Source organism: Lissotriton helveticus, chromosome 5_1 (genome assembly GCF_964261635.1).
Source record: "Lissotriton helveticus chromosome 5_1, aLisHel1.1, whole genome shotgun sequence".
Classification (NCBI taxonomy): domain Eukaryota; kingdom Metazoa; phylum Chordata; class Amphibia; order Caudata; family Salamandridae; genus Lissotriton; species Lissotriton helveticus.
Genome location: NC_136065.1, coordinates 1,799,908,321 through 1,799,928,774, shown reverse-complemented (window position 1 = coordinate 1,799,928,774; position 20,454 = coordinate 1,799,908,321). Strand labels below are relative to the sequence as shown.

General features: G+C 44.3%; 1 protein-coding gene across 2 annotated transcripts in view; it reads right to left on the bottom strand.

Moving 5' to 3' along the window:
- The window catches only part of MAP3K14 (mitogen-activated protein kinase kinase kinase 14), a 114,948-nt gene that overhangs the window by 25,029 nt on the left and 69,465 nt on the right, over window positions 1–20,454 (bottom strand). For both annotated transcript variants that reach the window (XR_013594973.1, XM_078645113.1), the window contains exons 12-13: window positions 18,079–18,471; window positions 16,208–16,314 (exon numbers count right to left, since the gene is read on the bottom strand). Coding sequence is in view for 1 of the 2 variants with exons in the window: in XM_078645113.1 (XP_078501239.1) it covers window positions 16,208–16,314; window positions 18,079–18,471 (500 nt within the window). In the remaining variant the exon portion in view is untranslated. The remainder of the gene's footprint in view (window positions 1–16,207; window positions 16,315–18,078; window positions 18,472–20,454) is intronic.

Genomic DNA, 20,454 nt, shown 5'->3' with positions numbered 1-20,454 from the left:
TGCCGAAACTGGAGCATAAACTACAGTCAAACACAAGGGTTACGGCCAAGTTATCACACCAAAAACAACTATAAAAACAGGCCCCATCCTATTTCCTTATACATATCAGATCTACTAATGCAGTTTATTACTTTTGATGGTGCCTTTACAAAGCTAGGAGAACAGAGGAGTTCCTGCTTGTCCGATGGGGATGATTTAGTGTTCTTAGCAGCTAACCCAATACGCCTTCAGAAATTGTTGCAGAGACTAGAAACATGTAACCATGATAATCTATGCACACCCAATATCGAAAGAAAACAAGGATTATGGTCTCACAAAAAGGCAGGTAAGGTTGATCTGGTAATTAATACTTACACTAAGCAATTACGTCTGTCATAAAAAAAAAATAATACAAACTAGTATGTGACCTTTTATTTCTTTTAAAACTATTTTTAAATGTGACATGGTCACAATAAGGAGGTAGGACTGTATTTACTACTAAAAATATATTTAGGTTAAACATGAACCAATTATGCTATTTCACTCACCTGCCTATTTTGGAAAACTGAAGGGGGTCCTTGAATACCTAAGCAATCAAAGGTTTCTGATAGATCATTTTGCCTGCAGATTTCTCACCTTTGAATATCCCAAATGCTGACCGGATATATTTCCGTTCTTCAGGATACCGTCGTGGGCGATTGTGCTCTTTACAAATACACATAACATAACTGGATTCACAAATATTCGCAATAGCCGGCAGGTGGCGCTGGCTCCATCTTGATGCCGGAAGTGGAGTTGCAGTGAGGCCACTGATGCCATAGAGCAGCCACTTCGGCACCGTAGCTTCAGTTCTGTTTTTAGGTTGCGCCTATTACCATTCGCTTGCGAATGGAATAGGCGAAAATTCAAGGGCTTGATCGACTAGTGAAACCACTGCGGTTTCTTCACAGTGCATGTGAGGTCACGTGACCACAAAAGCGGGTCACGTGACCACACAAGCACGAGCATCTCCCTAATCCGCCTGCCTCCCCTCGCTCGCATTCACGCCCCCCCACCAGGCTCTCCCGCCCACATCCGGATTCCCTCCGGCCATTTGCCACACTCCTTGCCTCGGTCTTGCCTCCCCCTCCATTCTCCTCTTAACTTTGTCGCCGTTTTCGAAGTTGTATCGTTTCCATTACTGACGTGCACCTTGAGTGTTTTATTTGTGTTATGTATGAGCTCTCGGTTCGGTCGAGCTGACGGGTCGTATTTACAAGGCTTCCACAATCATTTCTTAAGATTCAGTGGACATATATTTGTTTTTCCCTTTCGAACTTTTATAACATACGGAGCAGAAACAGCGACTTTGAGTAAGACCCCCGGCACCAGAAGAATGCATGCGGGGCTGGGGCGGGCAGGGTGGCGGTCTGAGCATGTTCACCCCCTACGCCCATCTCCGTAATCCGCCTGCTCCCCTCGCTCGCATTCCCGCCCCCCTCCCCCCCACCAGGCTCTCCCGCCCCCATCCGGCTTCCCTCCGGCCATTTGCCACACTCCTTGCCTTGGTCTTGCCTCCCCCTCCATTCTCCTCTTAACTTTGTCGCCGTTTTCGAAGTTGTATCGTTTCCATTACTGACGTGCACCTTGAGTGTTTTATTTGTGTTGTGTATGAGCTCTCGGTTCGGTCGAGCTGACGGGTCGTATTTACAAGGCTTCCACAATAATTTCTTAAGATTCAGTGGACATATATTTATTTTTCCCTTTCGAACTTTTATAACATACGGAGCAGAAACGGTGACTTTGAGTAAGACCCCCGGCGCCAGAAGAACGCATGCGGGGCTGGGGCGGGCAGGGTGGCGGTCTGCGCATGTTCACCCCCTACGCCCGACAGACAGACACCACTGCAGGGTGGCCCGGACACTTCTGAGCTCTCCCCCCTATGGGCGCAGAAGTTTATGCGCCCATAAGTGTCTTTTTTGGTTAATATACACCTAACGCCTCGAGGCCACTTCTTAGCGCTTTGGAAAACCCCTAACAGACAAGGGTGACACGAAGATGTCATCTGTGACGTTAACACCGGCTCGCATTATGTGTGCATCATGACAAGGTGCCCGGGGAGGGGGCGGCAAAGGTGTATAGATGGGGGGCATTAGTCGGTGCGGGTCCCGGGGCTGGGGAGACGAACTGCAGCCTGCAGGCTCCGCCAGGGGTCACCGCGAACCCACGCATCTCTCTCACGCACACACACGCTCTTCTTATGCACACGCACTCGTGCAACACCCCAGGGTACAGGCTGACGAGCCCGCGTGCCGCTGTGACCCTGAGCACCCCGTGCAGCGCCTAGCAGCAGCACCGCCGAGCAGCGGCACGACGCCCTATATTACACGTCTACTAATAGACACTGTGTTCATGAACTAATGCATCACAACGACCGAGTCGACACAAGTCTTCGACACAACACCGCCACATGCGTGTATTGAGGGTTGTGTTCGTCAGTGCACGTGTGTCCTTGTCAGCAGAGGCCTCGGGGGTCACCAGACTCAGCGTTCGCACCGTTAGATGTGGCTGAGAGTAGATGGTGTCTAGTAGGCGCCGACTGTGTCAGTATGAGGTAGTGTAGTCTGTGTGCCAGTGCTTGCTATTTGTGTCTTAACAGGTGCTGTGTGTTTGTATCACTCACTTGGTGAGTCTGTGAGTAGATGTCTGTGTTTGTGTGTCACTGGGTATTGTGTGTTTGTCTCACTGGATGTGTCTGTGAGTAGACGTCTGTGTGTGTGTGTGTCAATAGGTACATTGTGTTTGTATCACTTGGTGTGTCTGTGTAGGTGTCTGTGTTTGTGTCACTAGTTACCGTGTGTTTGTATCACTGGATGTGTCTGTGAGTAGACGTCTGTGTGTGTCACTAGGTACTGTGTGTTTGTATCACTCACTTGATGTGTCTGTGAGTAGATGTGTGTGTGTGTGTGTGTGTGTGTGTGTCACTAGGTACTGTTTGTTTGAATCTCTTGGTATGTCTACGAGTTGCTATCTGTGGTTCAGTGAGCGTGGAGTGTGAGTAGGGGGACTGTGTGTGTCAGAGTATGCCGTTTGTATCTCACCTGGTATTGTGTTTGTATCACTTAACATGTCTGTGTTTCGATGGATGCAAGTTGACCATGTGTGTCAGTTGACAGTGCTTGTTCGCCGTTGGTTTGTGCATCAGTAACACTAAGTGCGTGTGAGTGGAAGCAGTGAGCTGTCCGCCACATACAGCACACCGGGGGAGTTATGCTTATACAGCTAATAATGAACACATAACGGTATTGGATTTCAGGTATGAAACTATAACAGTACTTTAATTGCATTTCTGTCACAGAATCCGAACTTTTTTATTGAAACAGGTCACTGTGGGATTATTTCCGGCCATAATACTACTTAAGCAAAGATATTTCAGTGACATTTATGAACTTTGTGTAATAGACGTTGTCGGTGTCGTCCTGGCGTTGCCAATAGGTTTCGCATTTGGAAAGTTGGAGCAATTGGTTTGGTAAATTACATTTTTTATTTATATATCGTTATTGGCATTGTCAATAACAATATATAAATATAAAATGTCATTTACAAAACCAATAGCTCCAACTTTCCAAATGCGAAACCTATTGGCACCGCCAGTGCTTGTTTCCCTACGCCACGATGCTGGTGCAGAACTTCTCTCTCCATCCCACATGAGAAAAGAAAATTGATGCAGTACCTGTGGTAATGCCTCGCCCTACGAAACCAGGATTCATACTCTGGATCTGTAATGGACATTTGTCCATCATATTTGCGACAGACGACGGTTGTGGATTGTTCCTTTGCTCAAGGCATGACTCGTCGAGGTCTGAGCTTTACATGAAAATGAAGCCCAAGACAAAAATAGGGACAAGAGGGGAAATTACTGCTAGGGTGAAGGACGATCACAGCAGCTGTTCTCACACTAGATCTTGTTCTTGGGCCAGAACAAAATCAAGGTCTCCCTCCCACTCCTCTACCTCATTTAAATAGTCAAGGGGGAAAATGCATTGTCACAAGAAAAAGAAGACTTATTACTCTTCTTATTCTCCCAGGAGATCCAAATCTAAAGGCAGGACTCCTCCTAGGGCTTCCCCTCAGCCCTCATGGAAACCCCAGATAGAGAATCTGTCCCCACAACTGGCTTCATTGATGCCACAGACTCTGGTGCCCACATATATGCCTCCACTCTTCTCAGTACTGATTGCAACATACCCGGAGTTTCCAGTGCTAGGAACGGATCCAGCATCCTTTCTCCACGCAATGGTGGAGATATTTCAAAAGGCATTGATCCCCTTTGGAGTCCCACCTGGGCCCATATGGGGCTTCATTCTCCTCTTTTCTGACAAATGTACCATTGGCTCCCTATGCTACATCAGCACAGTCAGACATTATTCGGATGCGGCTCTCTTCCGGACTACTATTCCAGTACCGACACCAGGATCAACTCAGACTTCAACCTCAGCATCGGCCCAGTTGATGCCAGAAGTGATACTACAATCACTGGAGCCACCTCCAATGAAAAAAAAGTAAGGTAAAGAAGGGAGATACAAAGCCTTCTTGAAGATGACCAACACAGAGACGATGGCACTCAGAACGTGTACTGGAAGTCTATTTACAACCCATTTGGGCCTGGCCCCGATGAAGATCAGGTCTGGGCACAGATAGAAGACCCTCTTATCTTTTACTAACTCCCCAGACATCATGGATCTTCAGGAACATCGTCCCAACATCCCTAAAGATGTTCTACAAATGTCCGCTGCATATAATGAGCCCCTTCTTCCTTTTAACAAAGCCTACCAGAGGCAGTGAAGGAACCCTGCTCATGACCAATGACTACTCCACTGGTTAGCCAAGCTATAGCATGTCGTCATAGGCCTGCTCAATATTATCTTCTTTTTCTTTCTCACGCCCCCCCCCCTCCCGACAGGCAGTATAGTTGGTACCAGAGCAGGAAATAATGCAGGGGTGCTACTTTCTCTACCTCCTTATACCCAATAAGGATGTCGGTCATTGTCCTATCCTGGAAATCAGGCTCTTGAATTCCTTTTTAAGGAAAGAGAAGCCAAATATGCCGTCTTCTGTCTCCGGTCCTTCTGGTGCAGGATGCAGAAGACAGGATATTGTCTCTCGACCTGAAGGATGGCTACTTTCACATCACAATCCTGCAGTAGCACAAATGGCTGGGGAGTCTCATATTCATAAGGACAGTACTGGATACCACCTCCAAGCACTTCCTCATCAACAGAAGATTCAGGACACTAAGAAAATGATTCCAATCTTTCTACCTGAAGCTCGAAACTCCAGTTCTGATGATTCTGCAACAGCTCGGATTGTTAGCCTCCAGCATTCTCTTGGTCACTCATGCATGATGACACATATGGCCTCTCCAATGGTCACTCCGAAATGAGTGGTTCAAACAACAGAGAGAACTAGCAGACTCCATTGTCATCTCCAGGGACAGTGCGGCAGATTTGGCCTGCAGCGAGAAAGAAAACAACCTTTTATTGCAAGGACGTTTTTTTCTATCCCTCTGCGGCTGTGGCCACAATATTGACAGACACATTAATCCCCAGAGGGGGCGAGCATTGGGGGCATTTGGAGATCAGAGGCCTCTGGTCTCCAGAACAGCAGATATTACACCTCAATCTGTTAGAGGTACAGGCCCTTCAGCTACAGCTCAAGGCCTTCCTCCTGTACATTCATGATCTGGGATCTCACATTCTTTCTTGAGAAGCGCCAAGACTTTGGTCATGTTGCGCCAACAAGGGCTGGAGATGGTTGCCAACCACCTGGCCGACTCGCTTAACATCAGGGTCGAAAGCCTCAGCTAATACGGTCTTATGGATCACAGGTGGCGTCTCCACCCAAATCTGATCCAGGGTCTCCTCACCCAGTAGTGAACACCTCAGGTAGACATTTTTGCTACTTGCGAGGACATACACTGCCCAATGTTCTGTGCCCTTCAGCATCCATTGCAAGGAACCAAGGGGGACACATTCTAGTGGAAGTTCTCACGCGTTTCCTCCCATAACCTTGATTCTTCAGGTTCTTAGCAAGATTTGTCAGTACCAGGTTCAAGCCATCTTCATTCCACGTGATTGGCAGAGAAGGTGGTGGTACACAGACCTGCATCTCTCCCATGCCACTTCCACTCAGACTGGACCTACTCTTCCAATTCTGAGGGCAGCTTCTAAACCCCAATTTCAATACTCTCAACCATCATGCCTAGAGATTACACGGGCCATTAGAGTGGTTTCAGTCTGAAACCAAAAGTGGTAGTTTTTGCCTTAGAACGTCGGGCATGGACTATTCTGGCAGATGTAACAAATTTGTTGCCTATTATTACAATAGGAATGTTGACCCTGGAAGGTAAGCCTGGACAATATCCTACAGCTCCCATTGTCCTTAGCTTAAAAGAGGCGTGCCGCTGGCACAGCCAAGCGATACACTGTGGCCTTCACAGTGTTTTGTGCCTACCAGATCAACCCTCCTTAAATCGAGTGACAGGTGGGCATTCACTTGTTGAAGGCACTCCCAAATGTATTTCCACTAGTTCTTTTTGCTGTCCCTCAATGGGACATGAGCTTAGCTCCAACGTTCTTGATAGCCTTTACACCAGGGGTCTCCAACGAGTCGATCGCGAGCTACTGGTAGCTCTCTGACACCCTGTCAGTAGCTCGCGACCTGACTTTGAATTTAGTATACTATCGTCGTTGTTTTGTTTATATTTTAGGCTTTTTCAGGCCTCTTAATTGTGTCCGCGGTCATTGAAACCTGCTGCTCCTGCTGGCTAATGGAGCCTGGGGCGTGGTGAAGTGGCTGACGTAGGCCCAGCATGAGCAGTGTCAGTCTGCCCACGAGAACCAAGAAGACTGCCTTATGCTGCCTGCATCGTGCTTTGACCCTGCCTGCCTTGGAGGCCGGAGCGGCAGCCTTGCAGGCACAATTGTCTCTGCATACAGCAGGACAAGAGCTGCAGCACTTCCCATATTAGGCACAACCGAACCTGCAACAGGTTTGAGGACAAGAGAACCTTTTTAATTCAAATGCGTGTTTGCAATACTTTGTATTTTGGGCTTTTTCTGCCCTCTTAATCGTGTCCGCCATCATAGAAACCTGCTGCTACTGCTGGCTAATGGAGCCTATCTGGGGCGTGGTGAATTGGCTGACGTAGGCCCAGCATGAGCAGTGTCAGCCTCCCCACGAGAACCCCGAGGCCTTCCTTATGCTGCCTGCATCGCGCTTCGACACTGTTTAACTTGGAGGCTGGTGCGGCAGCCTTGCAGGCACAATTGTCTCTGCATACAGCAGCGCGGGAGCTGCAGCACTTCCTACATTAGGCACAACCGGACCTGCAACAGGTTTGTGGACAAGAGAAACTTTTTTTTCCAAATGCGTGTGTGCAATGCTTTTTTCCTGGCATCTGAAACACGGGCCGTTTCCAATGCTCAGGAATCTTCCATGCCTAAAAAAACACGTGAGGTGGGATTATATGATCCAATTCTTCTGGGTAGAATAGACCATGCGCATTGAATTTAATCAATAACAACTTTACTTTCAAATCGCTAAATATTATTTGTCAACTTCTAAATGTGTTTGGAGACAAACTTTTCAATACCTGCAATTGCATCGGCTACTAGAATCTGTCATAGATGAAGCAGTCTGTGCTCGACATCCTTCCAAACGTGGCGATGACTAAGATTAAATCATTATGTCATTTGGGAAGTTTCTCTTAGCCATGACTGCTCGTGTGGAGTAAACATTGGATAATGGCTATGCTTTGTCTGGTTTAAAATGCTAATTGTATTGTAATTCAGTTGTGGGTGTATATAATGAAATGGAAATCTTACATTAATGTAGTATTATTTTCTTAAAATCCAATTGAAACACTCTTTTCATTTCATCATTACACTAAAGCACCATTTCACAGGAATCTTTTTAAAGAAATAATATACATTGCACATTATTACTGGCCACAAACAGGAACCAGGAACATGAATTTACGTGTCTATTCACTCTAAATTTTAATGAAATTATGGGAGAAATGTAAAATTAGATTCCTGACTCCAGTTTGTGCTCATGAAGAACTTCCATGAAGTACTTTATTAAAAAAAATCCATGTAAAATAATGCCTTAAGTTAATGACACAAAGGGAACATTTTTAAATGAAGTGTTAATTTTATCACACAATGAATATAAAAGGCTTGACACTTCACTTTAAATTTACCCCATTTAAAAAAGTACCTCACTCCTGCAGATGCCATATTTTTCTGTTCTAAATAGTGCCAAAAAATAACATTGAGAGTTGAGCATGGGCCAAGTGAAGGATCTGTGGCCCATTCCTTCCATAAGCAAAGACTTGCAAATAATGCAAATTGTGACACAAAGGTCATACAAAAATATGATGAAGTTGTTTTAAAAAAATCACTGCGTTTATTTCTCCTACATGCAGAAGCATTTCATGTGAACATCAGATCATATCACTACATTGAGAGGCATTATTAGACGTAATAGCTTTTGAACATGAAATTATGGACTCCCACCGTCCATGATGACAAAGCTATATTAATAAAAATAACTAAGTGGCAAGTCATGTGCACCATACATGTGGCATACGTTATTATTACATGGAGCAAATGCATAATCTGGCAGAGGGCATTTTTGTACAGCGCACACCCTTAACTCAAGCATTTCAAAGTCAGGCATGTGATGATTTAGAAAATGGAGGCATTATGTAATAAAATAATTGTATTGCAGCATTTATATAGTCATGTGCTTACTACCCCTATGTAGGACACTGAAGCACTTACCTACATAATCACTCAGCATACAGAAGGTAGGCTGTGTGGATAGAAAGGTGTTATTTTTATTTTGTGATGCTATGTGGTAAGTGTTTCCATGTTGTGCTTGATGACCACCAAGGTGCAGTTACAGAGTTATGGAACATAGTAGTTTGGTGGATGAGGAGGTGTGAGAGACAGATGTGAAGTTTATGGTTTTTAGTACGTTGGCAACTGTGAACAGCACTGCAGGTCTGTATGGTTTCTTATGATTGTAGTCTTCGCTGGTTACCGCAGAGGTCAGACACACACAATGTGTTGAAGAGGAAAGCTAATATTAGGATCTCTGGTTTCATATTGTGCATTGCAGGCACTAAATGTGTATCTATTTAACCCTAGTTAGTGAAGCTGGGTGTGTGGGGACTTTGGAAATAATGTGCATATTACTTGGCCTTTAGCAGGTCACGATGATTTTCACAGATCAGAGGTAGCTCTCGCTATAAAAAAGGTTGGAGACCCCTGCTTTACACAGTTGTCAGTTATGATTCTTAACCTTCAAACAGTTGTTTTGGTTACGGTTAGCTTAGACCCAACGTAGGTAAACTACAGACCTTGAGTATGCGTCCACCTTTCACATGCTTCTTTCTTGACAAGCTTGTACTCTGAACTGATGCCTTTCCTACCAAAGACGGCTTCTCCCTTCCATCTAAGATAAGCCATCACCCTGCCTGCCTTTTATCTCCTGCCGCATCTAACAAAGGGGGAGGACCGGCTGCACAGGCCAGACTCTAGATGTGAGGCCCTTTATAGGGTGCACAGTCAAAAGGAGGGAGAAAGGTGGTCCAGAAAAGAACGCTCTCTTGTTGGATTCTCTTATGCATAAGATCTGCAATGCACTGGCCAAGATGGAGCTGCCTAAAGCGATCCAACTCTACAGAGGAATGCCGCTGGTGGGCATATGTAAGGCCGTGACATGGGCATCGCACCACAACTTCACCAAACAATACGGCTAGGATTTGGAGGAGAAGAGAGATGGATATTTTGCTAATTCAAACCCACTACCACCTAACTAGCACCAGAGGATTCTGCAAGTAAAAGTATTCATCAGAAGGAAAAGTTACCTTCATTAACTATCTTTTTGGTGGATTCCTCATCCACCACCTCCAGCTGATTTAAAGGCCATTTTACAAACAAATAATTGTACATACCTACATTTAGGATTACTTTTCTTGATATATATTTATTTATATAAGTTAGATCTTGCACTGCACCTATACAAAGCGGATATTTTCTTTAGAAAATGCATCTGAAAAAACAGACGAGAACTGACACATAGGTGGCCGTTTTATGGCTGCAGTGAAGTCAATATGACTCCACTTCCAGCGTGGAGCTGGAGCTAGTGCCGCCTACTAGCGCCTGAGTGCTACTGCAATAGTTTCCGGAACCAGTCTGTGAATGGAATAATCAAAGCTGAGGAATTTGTGGGTAGATAAAACATCCACCTGAAAGATAGTTACCAAAGGTACGTAACTTTTCCAGGAGGCTTTTATTAAAACTACTACAATCAACTCACAATGCTGTATTAGGTTAGTACTAGGCCTTTCCTTCAAGGCAACATTAAAGGAAAACTATTTTTTTACTATAGGATTTCTTAAAAGAGCGAATACTGACATTTTGAAACACTAATTGCCCTAGAATTTCACTTGTTGACTGCGGGACGAAAAATATTTACTAATATGAAGACTTATTTTTCTGAGCTTTGCGAGTTTTGTCAGTTACTCCGGTGAAAAAGATTTTGACTAGAACTATAAACTAAAAAATCCTTCACCTCAGACCTCGGTTTATTTAAAGGAAAACAAAAAACTCACGATATCATTCATTCACTATCCCAAATGTGAGCAATATATATTCATTTAGGTCTTAAATCGGAAGTTAAATATACACAAATCATTTTAGAATATTTTACCTTCAAATAATTCAATTTGAGGGATCCTGGAATTTTAATTATTGCAGAACTAAAAATGTTAGTGATGTCTTTCAGCAAAAGAAACAATTGAAAATATTTTCTGTACCTGTCCTGCTCTATTTGACTAAAGGATAAAGTCACTGAAAACATTTTATGTTTTAGAGGGCTGAGATCCAGTTCTATTGCTGCTGTTCTTTGTTTTAAAAGGTATAGTAATTGTGTTGTCAGTCGGCTTACTTAATGAATATTTTTGGTAGAACAAAGTTATATGCAAAAGTGAAAGCCAAGCCTTATTTTACATAGTCTACTTTATATATAACCTTGCTGTTTATCAAGAAAGTAAACGGGTCTTTGGCATCAAGGAACTGACAGTGATTAACCATTTTATAACTTTAGCAAAAGTTGAGGGTCGGTCGAAATCCCATCATGATATATTAAGTTGTATCATACCATTCTTTCGTTTTTTTACATTATATTCCTGTTCTCATACATATTGTAAATATGTATTTGAAGTAATACAATTAGGCACATGGAACTTTTTTGCAATAACATGCACTTTCAATGCATTGGGGATGCCAAACTATGTCGATGACCAAACGCTAGACTACTTTGACTGAAACCCACATTAAAAACTTGCCCACAGTCCACAAAGCTGACAACATCCACACAGTCCTTCTGGGACTCATACTCTTCCACACCAACCTCGGAAGCAGAGTGGGCCAGAATATGGGAATCTGCCTCTCGACACAAAATCAGCCCTACATTATCCCAATCTAAATTCTGGCTTCTCCACAAAGCTTTTTGGACTCCTAGGAGACTCTTCCTGCACAACATCAAGGAAGATGACTCCTGCTGGAACTGCACGGCAGAGGGTGGGGACCTTGAACATCTAATATTCAAATGCCCCTGTGTGTCCGAATACTGGGATAGAATTTTCGAATTTATCACCAAAGTGCTGCATGTCTCGCTCCCGAGGGAATTTGCAACCTTAGTCATGGGTTTCACCAAAGCTGTTAACCTCAATGAAAATGATAAAGCCCTACTTGACTTACTTTTGACAGCAGCGGTCAAACTCATACTGAACAACTGGAAGGACACTGGCAAAGCTTCTTTCCCCCACTGGCTCAACTGGGTATCGAACCTCAGAGGAGCCGACAATATTGCGCTGGCAGCTACACCTTGGCGCCCCCCCTATAGGAACCTATGGTCCTCGCTGGACGCTCACTTCGACCTATTTAAACCACCATGATTATGCACATATACACCCTGCCCATAGTTCGGGCTGCCTACCTGCCCAAGCGACTATCCTCATTGACTTATATGACTACCTTGCGCCACCTATGACTGTAACCTTTGTAAATGTACTGATGCAATGCCTGTGCTTTACATTACTGTTTTTGTTTAAATTGATTATTGTTTTTCGTTCCTTATGTTAATTTAATTTACCCCTCCTTTGTTCCCGTTACACTTGCGTACTTGCTCTTGTTGATACCGGAACCATGCATGATTTCTGCTCACGCCTGTAATGCTTACTCATCTCTCTCAATAAAAAATTCTTGTGAAATAAAAAAAAAACTGTTCCACACTTCCTCACCAGCACCAGACACAAGACATTCAGCTTCGCTGGGTCCATGTCAATCCAAGAACCACCCCCGCCTCCCCCTCCGAAAAGAATTGTCAATTACTCATATAGATCTCCAAAATGTAAGGCAAGCATTTGAATTGAAATGACCAAAAGGCAGGGATGTGGCTCACTGCCATACTGGAAGCTCAAAATATTAGTTTCCAGTCCCACTCACGAATTTACCTTACCCGTCCTCCATTGGTTTTAGTTTTACCTCCTTGCCTTGCTTCTTTAACTGCTAGTCTTGAGCGCAACTCTAATGCTGCCTCAAAATGTAACTCTTTTTTTTTTTTTTTAAACCTTTCTTGACATCAAAGGAAAGACAAGTCGAGGCCTACAACCAAGCCGGCCGGCCGCAATGTGCAAGATAATCAGGAGTCACCAGGCAAATATTACATAATCAATCAATACAAAGCAGAGGCCGTACAATCGCAGAAGGGGAGAAAAAATACAGAAACCAAAGGGCTAAAACACAGGAGTAAATAAGGCTTAATTTTATAATATGGGGAGAAGACATATGACAGGCTCACTTTCAATACGGAGGCATCCGATATCCCAAACCAACCTCAACACTAATAAGGGGGCATGGGGGCAAAATATCGGGGGGACAATACAATGCATTCAAGAAAATCAGGATACGTGAGACACAATCAGCCCCTGAGCATTATCCTCGTAACATGCCCGCCACCCAAGACACTTCCAAGCCAGAACAGCGGGATCGGAAAAACAATGCATCAAAACCAGCCCGTCATAGTAACCTCTGGGACACAGGAAGGAAAAAAAGGGAGGGGGACGAAGTGGGGAAGGGGAAGAGGAAGGGAGAGGAAAATGGAGGGAAGACAAAATAAAACAATAAAAAGAAAATAAGAAAATATGAAAAACAAAAGGAAGAAGACACGCCGACACAGGCCCCCCGTGGCGGAAAGACAGGAGACAAAAGGAGTAGCGACCCAAGTGGGGGTGTGGCGATCGGGGAGAAAGACAGCCGAAACATAGCAGGAGGATTAACGACGCCACACCCCCCCACCCGAAACACACCATAGGAGGTCGGGACAGACGCGGCCTCACGAAAAAGAGATACAAAAGGGCCATAGAACCAGAAGACAAACAGAAGGTAGAGCCCAACCCACCCGTCCCACCCTGCACCCCTGTAGAAGGCTATGGCCCACCCATCAAACAGCGTGCCTGTCGCCCTAAACCAGAACCCGAAATATAGCGAGAAGTAAGAAAGAAGAAAGAGACAAAAAGGCAACAAAAGCGGAGAAAAGAAGACAGGGGGGAGGAGCAGAATAACCATAATCCGAACGGGCTGCCGCAGCCCTCCGCCCAACCAGACAAGCACAGTCAAAAACAGACCAGGACGACACCCCATCACGCGCCACAAAACATTAGGAGAAGGGGACCTCCCACCTTTCTACGATTAAAAACAATTATGCTACTAAATCGTATACCGGGAATCAAACGGAAGTCGTACATTTCACCCCCAACCCTTTCGAGCGACAAACCCCACCCACCACATGGCAATGTAAAACCACATACTGAATACTAAATCAGCATATAATCGAGTGGAATGGTGACTAGCATAGTTACGTGGGGGGTAGATAGATCCACAAGGGAGCAATAGTCCAAACAGAAAGTATCGATGCATCAAATATCGCAGCACGAGCAAAGAAAAACAGGAGTTCAGTTGAGCCACTGGAGCGGGCGAGGTGGCCCCAATTATAGACACAGGCAAAGTCATCGAAGCAGGCACAGGAGGCAGTCCACCAATAGTTTCAGGCAACAATGTCGAACAGGGTCGCAGTACAGCATCCAAGTCCCCGGGGTCCGAACCTTGAAAAGCAGGGCGCCCCAAAGTCACCGACACACTACACGATCTTCGATCAGTGGCGGAGACACTCAAGTCAATCGAGGGGGGCAAGGCAATGAAGTCTTCGAAACAAGAGGGCGACAAGAAGAAATGGCCGCCCAACATGGCGGCAGATCGTGGCGTACCCACCGAGACTTCCAGGGCCAGGGAAGCGTGTAGGGATCTCAGGGCTTCCAGGATATCTCTGACCGTCGGCTCACGGCCACCAGATCCGCTCCCCACACCAATAGGCAACACGGGCCCGCCGCCACAGGGTGATTCTCGTTTCAGAGGGTCGGCCGCCATTTCGTGAATCAGCCCAATCGCCGCTCACCAAGACCCCCGGAAAGAACAGTTCTCAAATGTAGGACTTTACAAGCTCCGGGGGTCCCAGCAAGGGCGGCCTCGATGCCAAAAGGATGTCCGCCCAAGACGGGTCTCCGCCAGCACCAGCACCGGTGCCCCAATCAAGCGGAGTCCGGGCCCCGAGGACCAGGGCCGCCGGACAAAGCAGCGGCGGGGAGAGACCCCTTCACAGACTCAGGTCCCCGGGCCTCTCACCCACGTCGGCCACGCGGCCACCAGGGCCGGCCCGGGTCAGGATCGCCGGGATCTTCGCACATCGGCTCCCAACACTGGTTCTCGCTCTCGGCCGGGGCCGAGAGCCGCCGGATCCCACCGGCCAGGTCCCGGTCCAAGTCTCGCAGAGGCCCCGATCTCTCAGAGGCCACAACTCCGGAGCCACTGCACACCGAGACCCCGGGGTCGGATGGTAAGTACAAACAAGCCGTTATGTTTCCAATGCCCCAAAAATTTGTAGTCCCCGGACAGGATAGAAGACAGGATAGGCAATCAGGACGGAGGGCTGCGGGAGCCGAGCTAAAGGGCGACCATTACGGCCGCGAGCTAGGCTCCTCCTCAACTCTTTTTTATTAGACTTGATAAAGAAATGTGAAACGCTCCGAATTGCTCCGTAGTCCAATTCATATAAATTAATTTTAACAGTGTTCTACCAAACTTCCAGTTGTCAGATTTCTTTTTTTCTTCCAATAGTAGTTGTCATACTTTTGCTTAGATATTTGTCCTGTGGGTCCATATCTAGTCTATCCAACTTCACCTGTCCACTTCCCAACTCTCTTTTCTTCTATATGGGAAACATCCTTTACCACGCGGATTTTACTCCGCGTGGCCTTTACAACGCGCCCCTTACAACGCAAGTCGTTACCACGACTTGCGCTGGAGGGCGCTAAAGGATTAAAAATAGTAAATTTACTATCCCAACACCTTCCCTAGTGTCCACGGGGACTGGTGTTAGAATAGTAAATTATACTATTCGAAATCCACGCCCCCAACGCAAGTCGTGGTAACGATTCGCGTTGTAAGGGACGCGGTGTAAAGGGATGCGTTGTGACGGTACGCGTTGTACCGTCATACATCCTTCTATATACTTGACAAACACAGGTAACTAAGACCAGACCTACTGAAAAGGCCATCATACGCTAAAAACTTTGATTTCTCCATCACTCTTACAGCTAAGACCACCTTCAAATAGACCCTTTGGACACAAAAGATTAAGGCCCTGCAAGCAGAGCCACAACTAGTATTACATTCTAGCTAACCACCAGACTTCACTGATACAAACAATGTATGGTGTCTTCAGCGGACTGTCCCACAAGACCCTTCAGGATCCTATGAAAGGGGTATTTAGATCCCTTTCATGGGTCAGCGCAACACTAGCACTGATCAATGGTGCGAATCCTGTTTTATCTTCTTTGGTATGCCAACAAGGAACAGTCAGGATCTGGTCCCAAAAACATAATTAATCGTTTTAGGCAGTTTATCATATGTTCGGAACAGATTCCTGCCTGCTGTTTCCCTCAATACAGTCTAGTCTTCAACTTGCATTTTAATTAACATTTTTGTAGTTTTATTACAGGTGAATCAAGGACTCAAATATTTAAAAACGGAATCGTAACATAGTTAAAATATCTTACCTTCTCATATGAATCAAATTCTGACAGACTCTCAATGCTCAGACATGAAAGCATTTGTTCGTGCTCCTCCAAAGAATATGGCTGGGAGAGGCTATTCAGTAATAGTTCTAGTAAGAGAGAAACAAAGAGCAAATAAATGCCAGGTTTTCAGTGCAAGCAAATCCAGCAATCAGAACAGGGTTTTCAATCAAGTTTGCAATTTGAAATAAAAGTAGAAGTATCAAATATGGTGCTTTTTAAATGTCAGTTAGAGGACACTTGCATTTCTTGTGATAGTCCGTATGAATTGATTTTGTTGTTTTCTTTCAGTAAGGTTAATGAATAGTTGAATGTTTCAATGTTCTACATTTGATACTAAAACCAGTTTTACAAACTAATTTAACATATTTGAATCTGTCATTTTTTCAAACTTTTTCGCATGGTTATGACTCAATTTAAATGAATGAAAAGGACTGTTCCTAAGATTGCTTCCAATTATGCTGATCTGATTTAATTAGGATGTCTTAGTGAAACAAATGTTGAACATTCCTTTAACAGGGTGTTATCTTATGGTCCACAGAGATTTTTGCAAGCATTTGTAAACAAGACAAGTGTAGCCAATACAATTTAAACGTTACCTTTAAGATCATATTTTTATATAACATTGTTTTATACTACAGCCACACTCAAGAACAGTAACAATGTTGTGATGCGTTGATCTTTGGAATATCCTAAACCTAGTTTTACCCATATGTTTTCATTGTGAGCTAATCAGAAGAATTTGGATTCTGGTTCTGCACCTGAATTCTGGATCACCTCATTATTGGATTAGCTGCTATTCCAGAAATGTACGCGCATATTTTAAAGATCCTGGGATTTATTTATAGCTGTGGTTTTGCACAAAATATCTGTGCTGGCAAGAAGCAAATGTAGTTTGTTATCAAGTGGAATACAATCACTAAAATAACAGCTGATCAACTCAGGCCTCACCATTGGTTATTAAAAAGTACTTAATCTGGATGCCTTTGATTGACTTCTTCTTGAAATAATACTTTACAATAATAATAAAATGTATACAAATGTACTGTTATGTTGTTACAACTTTGATATTGCAAATCCTTATTTCCATCTCCCTAATCACTTCTTCCCCCTTCTTTTTATTTTTGTAATCTTAATTTTTCTAGACTATGAAACTTAATCAATATATTGTGGTTCAAATTGTGTATAGATATTTTTAAAATATGTTAATACTTGTATTAACATACTGTATTTTAATTTGTAATGAATTTAATGATCTTAATTGTATTATATACTGTAAGTGAAATGGAAGTTTGCAGTAACTGTATAACTAAAATCATGATAATAAAAACCATAAACTTAAAAAGAACACGGTTTTCCAGACAGGGTTTGTCTTGTGACCGTTTACAAATAGAAGTTTAGTCCAATCCGCATGTGGTACTGATGAAAGATCCATGCAGATCAGGTAAACATGCCATAGGCTAGATGCAGATCAATGGATTCAGCACTAGTCAAAACTCAAATTCATATACAAGGTAGCCACGAGTTCTTAAAACCGCACCTCTCCTTCACTACCATCCTAAATGAAGATTCTAGATGGGTGTTATTCACCCACTGCAACTCTTTCAGACAACAGAAATGTCTAGGGGGTATTTTTGACCGTATACATTGGCATTGCAGTTAAGACTATGTAATGATGCGGAGCATTGTCATGCTGCTTTGTTGAAACACAAATGCTGCTCTTTAGCATAAGGCCCATCTCACAATGCCCTTCTATTCTTCAATAGATCGCAAGCAAATGATTCAGCTCCTATTTTTCCCCATGCTCTCTAGTGCGTTCACTGAACTGGCTACAACAAGTGCAGAGCAGTTACCTATCTCCATCTGATAAAGCTCTTGCTCAGAGCACGTCCTCCTCTTGTCTGTGCTACTGATGCTCTTGGAGGTCTTCAGAGACCTTGAGGACTGGCACATGATCTCCCAGGTTACAGGTTTCTCTGTGCCCTTATTGCTGGTTTGTGATCCAGTATCATCATGCATAAGTGGGAGCTGCTGTTGAGTGAAGGCCTGGAAAGGAGGCCCAGTGGCAGGCTGGAGCTTGGCAGCAGGCTGCAGACTGGTGGCAGGCTGAGGACCGGTTTTGGGAATCTTTAGGATGGGGTTGGCTGGTGCAGCTGGAGAAGGTTGCAGATTACAGCAGTTTTCGGCAGCAGGGAGATGTCTCGGTTCTTTGTATGCTCCTTTCCATTGGCTTCTCAAACCTCCCTCTAGAAGCAAATGCAAAACAAAACAGTATTGAAAACCATCAAAAGAAGGACTACAGACATTTAAGCAAAATAAGCAGGTGTCTCAACATGGATCAATGATGCGTCTCCTACTACCTTGGATAGTCCAAGTCAGGCTCAGAAAAACAATGAGATGCACAGAGACACCCTATAAAAATAAATAACACTAAAACACGGAGCCTCCTAGAATTTGAGGTCACTCACTTCATTGTAATTTGTCAGACGAACAAAAAGCACCTTCGTGTTCCTGTCTGTGTAATAAGTGAATATAAATGACTTGAGCAGGGCCAACTGAAGAAAGAGATGCATATCAGGATCATCATTTTTTTTAAACAATTTCCCAAGTAGGAAAATTAAATACATTCTGGAGGAGCTCAGAAGTTACAAGCAAATATAAAATGAGGGAACGAAAATACAGCCAAATCAGTGCAGCAAGTTAAATGCTCACTGTTGAGGTCATCCTTGCGGGGTTTATAAAAGGAGTTATTGTACCACTTGCGACGAATAGTGCTTAAAAGGCCAAACACTGACAATCAAACTATTTTAGAAAAATAATTGTTGTTACTATTATTTATGGTTATTATTAGGCAAGCAGTTACAAAGTGTTCTTGATTTTTACATGTCCTTTGTAATTGTTTAATTAAGCTCAAGAATTACAGAATCATGGGCACTAATACATTGACTAATTATCAGTGTGTCACATCTTCAAAAAAATATACAAGTTTTGTCAGAACGTCAAATATATCTATATATATATATATATACCCTCATCACAGCATCGCAAAACACTTAAGAACAAGAGAAATGCCTACTTTAGGAAAATCAAGCGTGCGAAATCTGACTTCTTCAGCCTTCAGCTGGACCAAGCAAAAAACAGACCAAGAAAGCTGTTCGAACTAGTCAAAACTCAAACCAAGACGCAACCCTTACTATCAAACGACACAACACACCACATCCCACACTGTGAAGACTTTACTGCTTTCTTTAAGCTAAAGACCGACAACATAAGGGGTGACCTCCTTAATGATGTAAGTCGATACCCGAGCCTCATCAAAAGGCCCGACACCCAACCTAAAAATAACGCTTCCTGGTCGTCTTTCGACACCTACTCTGAAGAAGCAATACACAAACTGCTCGGCACCTTGAAGCCCTCTAATCACCTCACAGATCCCCTACCTGCTAATGCTGTAAGAGACTTCACCCCCGTTCTCCTCCCACTCCGGACTAAAATCATTAACAGCTCCCTTCAGCAAGGTCTCATCCCAGACTCCCTCAAAGTGGGGCAAGTCACGCCTATACTCAAGAAACATACAGCTGACCCTGCTGACTTAAACAATTACCGCCCTATCACCAATATCCCCACTCTGGCCAAGCTGCTGGAAAAATGTGTGCAACTCCAACTAACAAAACACATTGACAAATTCGAACTCCTCGACCCTCATCAATCAGGCTTCCGAGCGAAACACAGCACAGAAACGGCCATGACACACATAATTGATGACGCCCTCCAAATCCTTGATCGCAACGACTCCTGCCTCCTCATCCTCCTGGACCTCTCCTCAGCATTCGACACGGTCAAACATGAGAATCTATTAGAGCTCCTAAACACCAGAATGGGCTTATCCGGGACTGTGCTCAAATGGTTCACTTCCTTCCTACACAACCGATCTCAGAAGTTCAAGATCAACAACGTGCTGTCCTCACCTGTACCAGTAGATTTAGGCGTCCCACAAGGTTCTTCCCTCTCACCCACGCTGTTCAACCTCATCATGGAACCACTCGCTACCTTGCTCCAAGCATCCAATGTACACTTCCATATGTATGCCGATGACACTCAACTTTACCTAAAGGTACAATCCCCAGATGATATCAAACTTCTGAACGGCACACTTAGAAACACCCAATCGTGGTTGGCCGACAATCACCTCAAACTAAATGAGCTGAAAACTGAGTTCCTCCTGATAT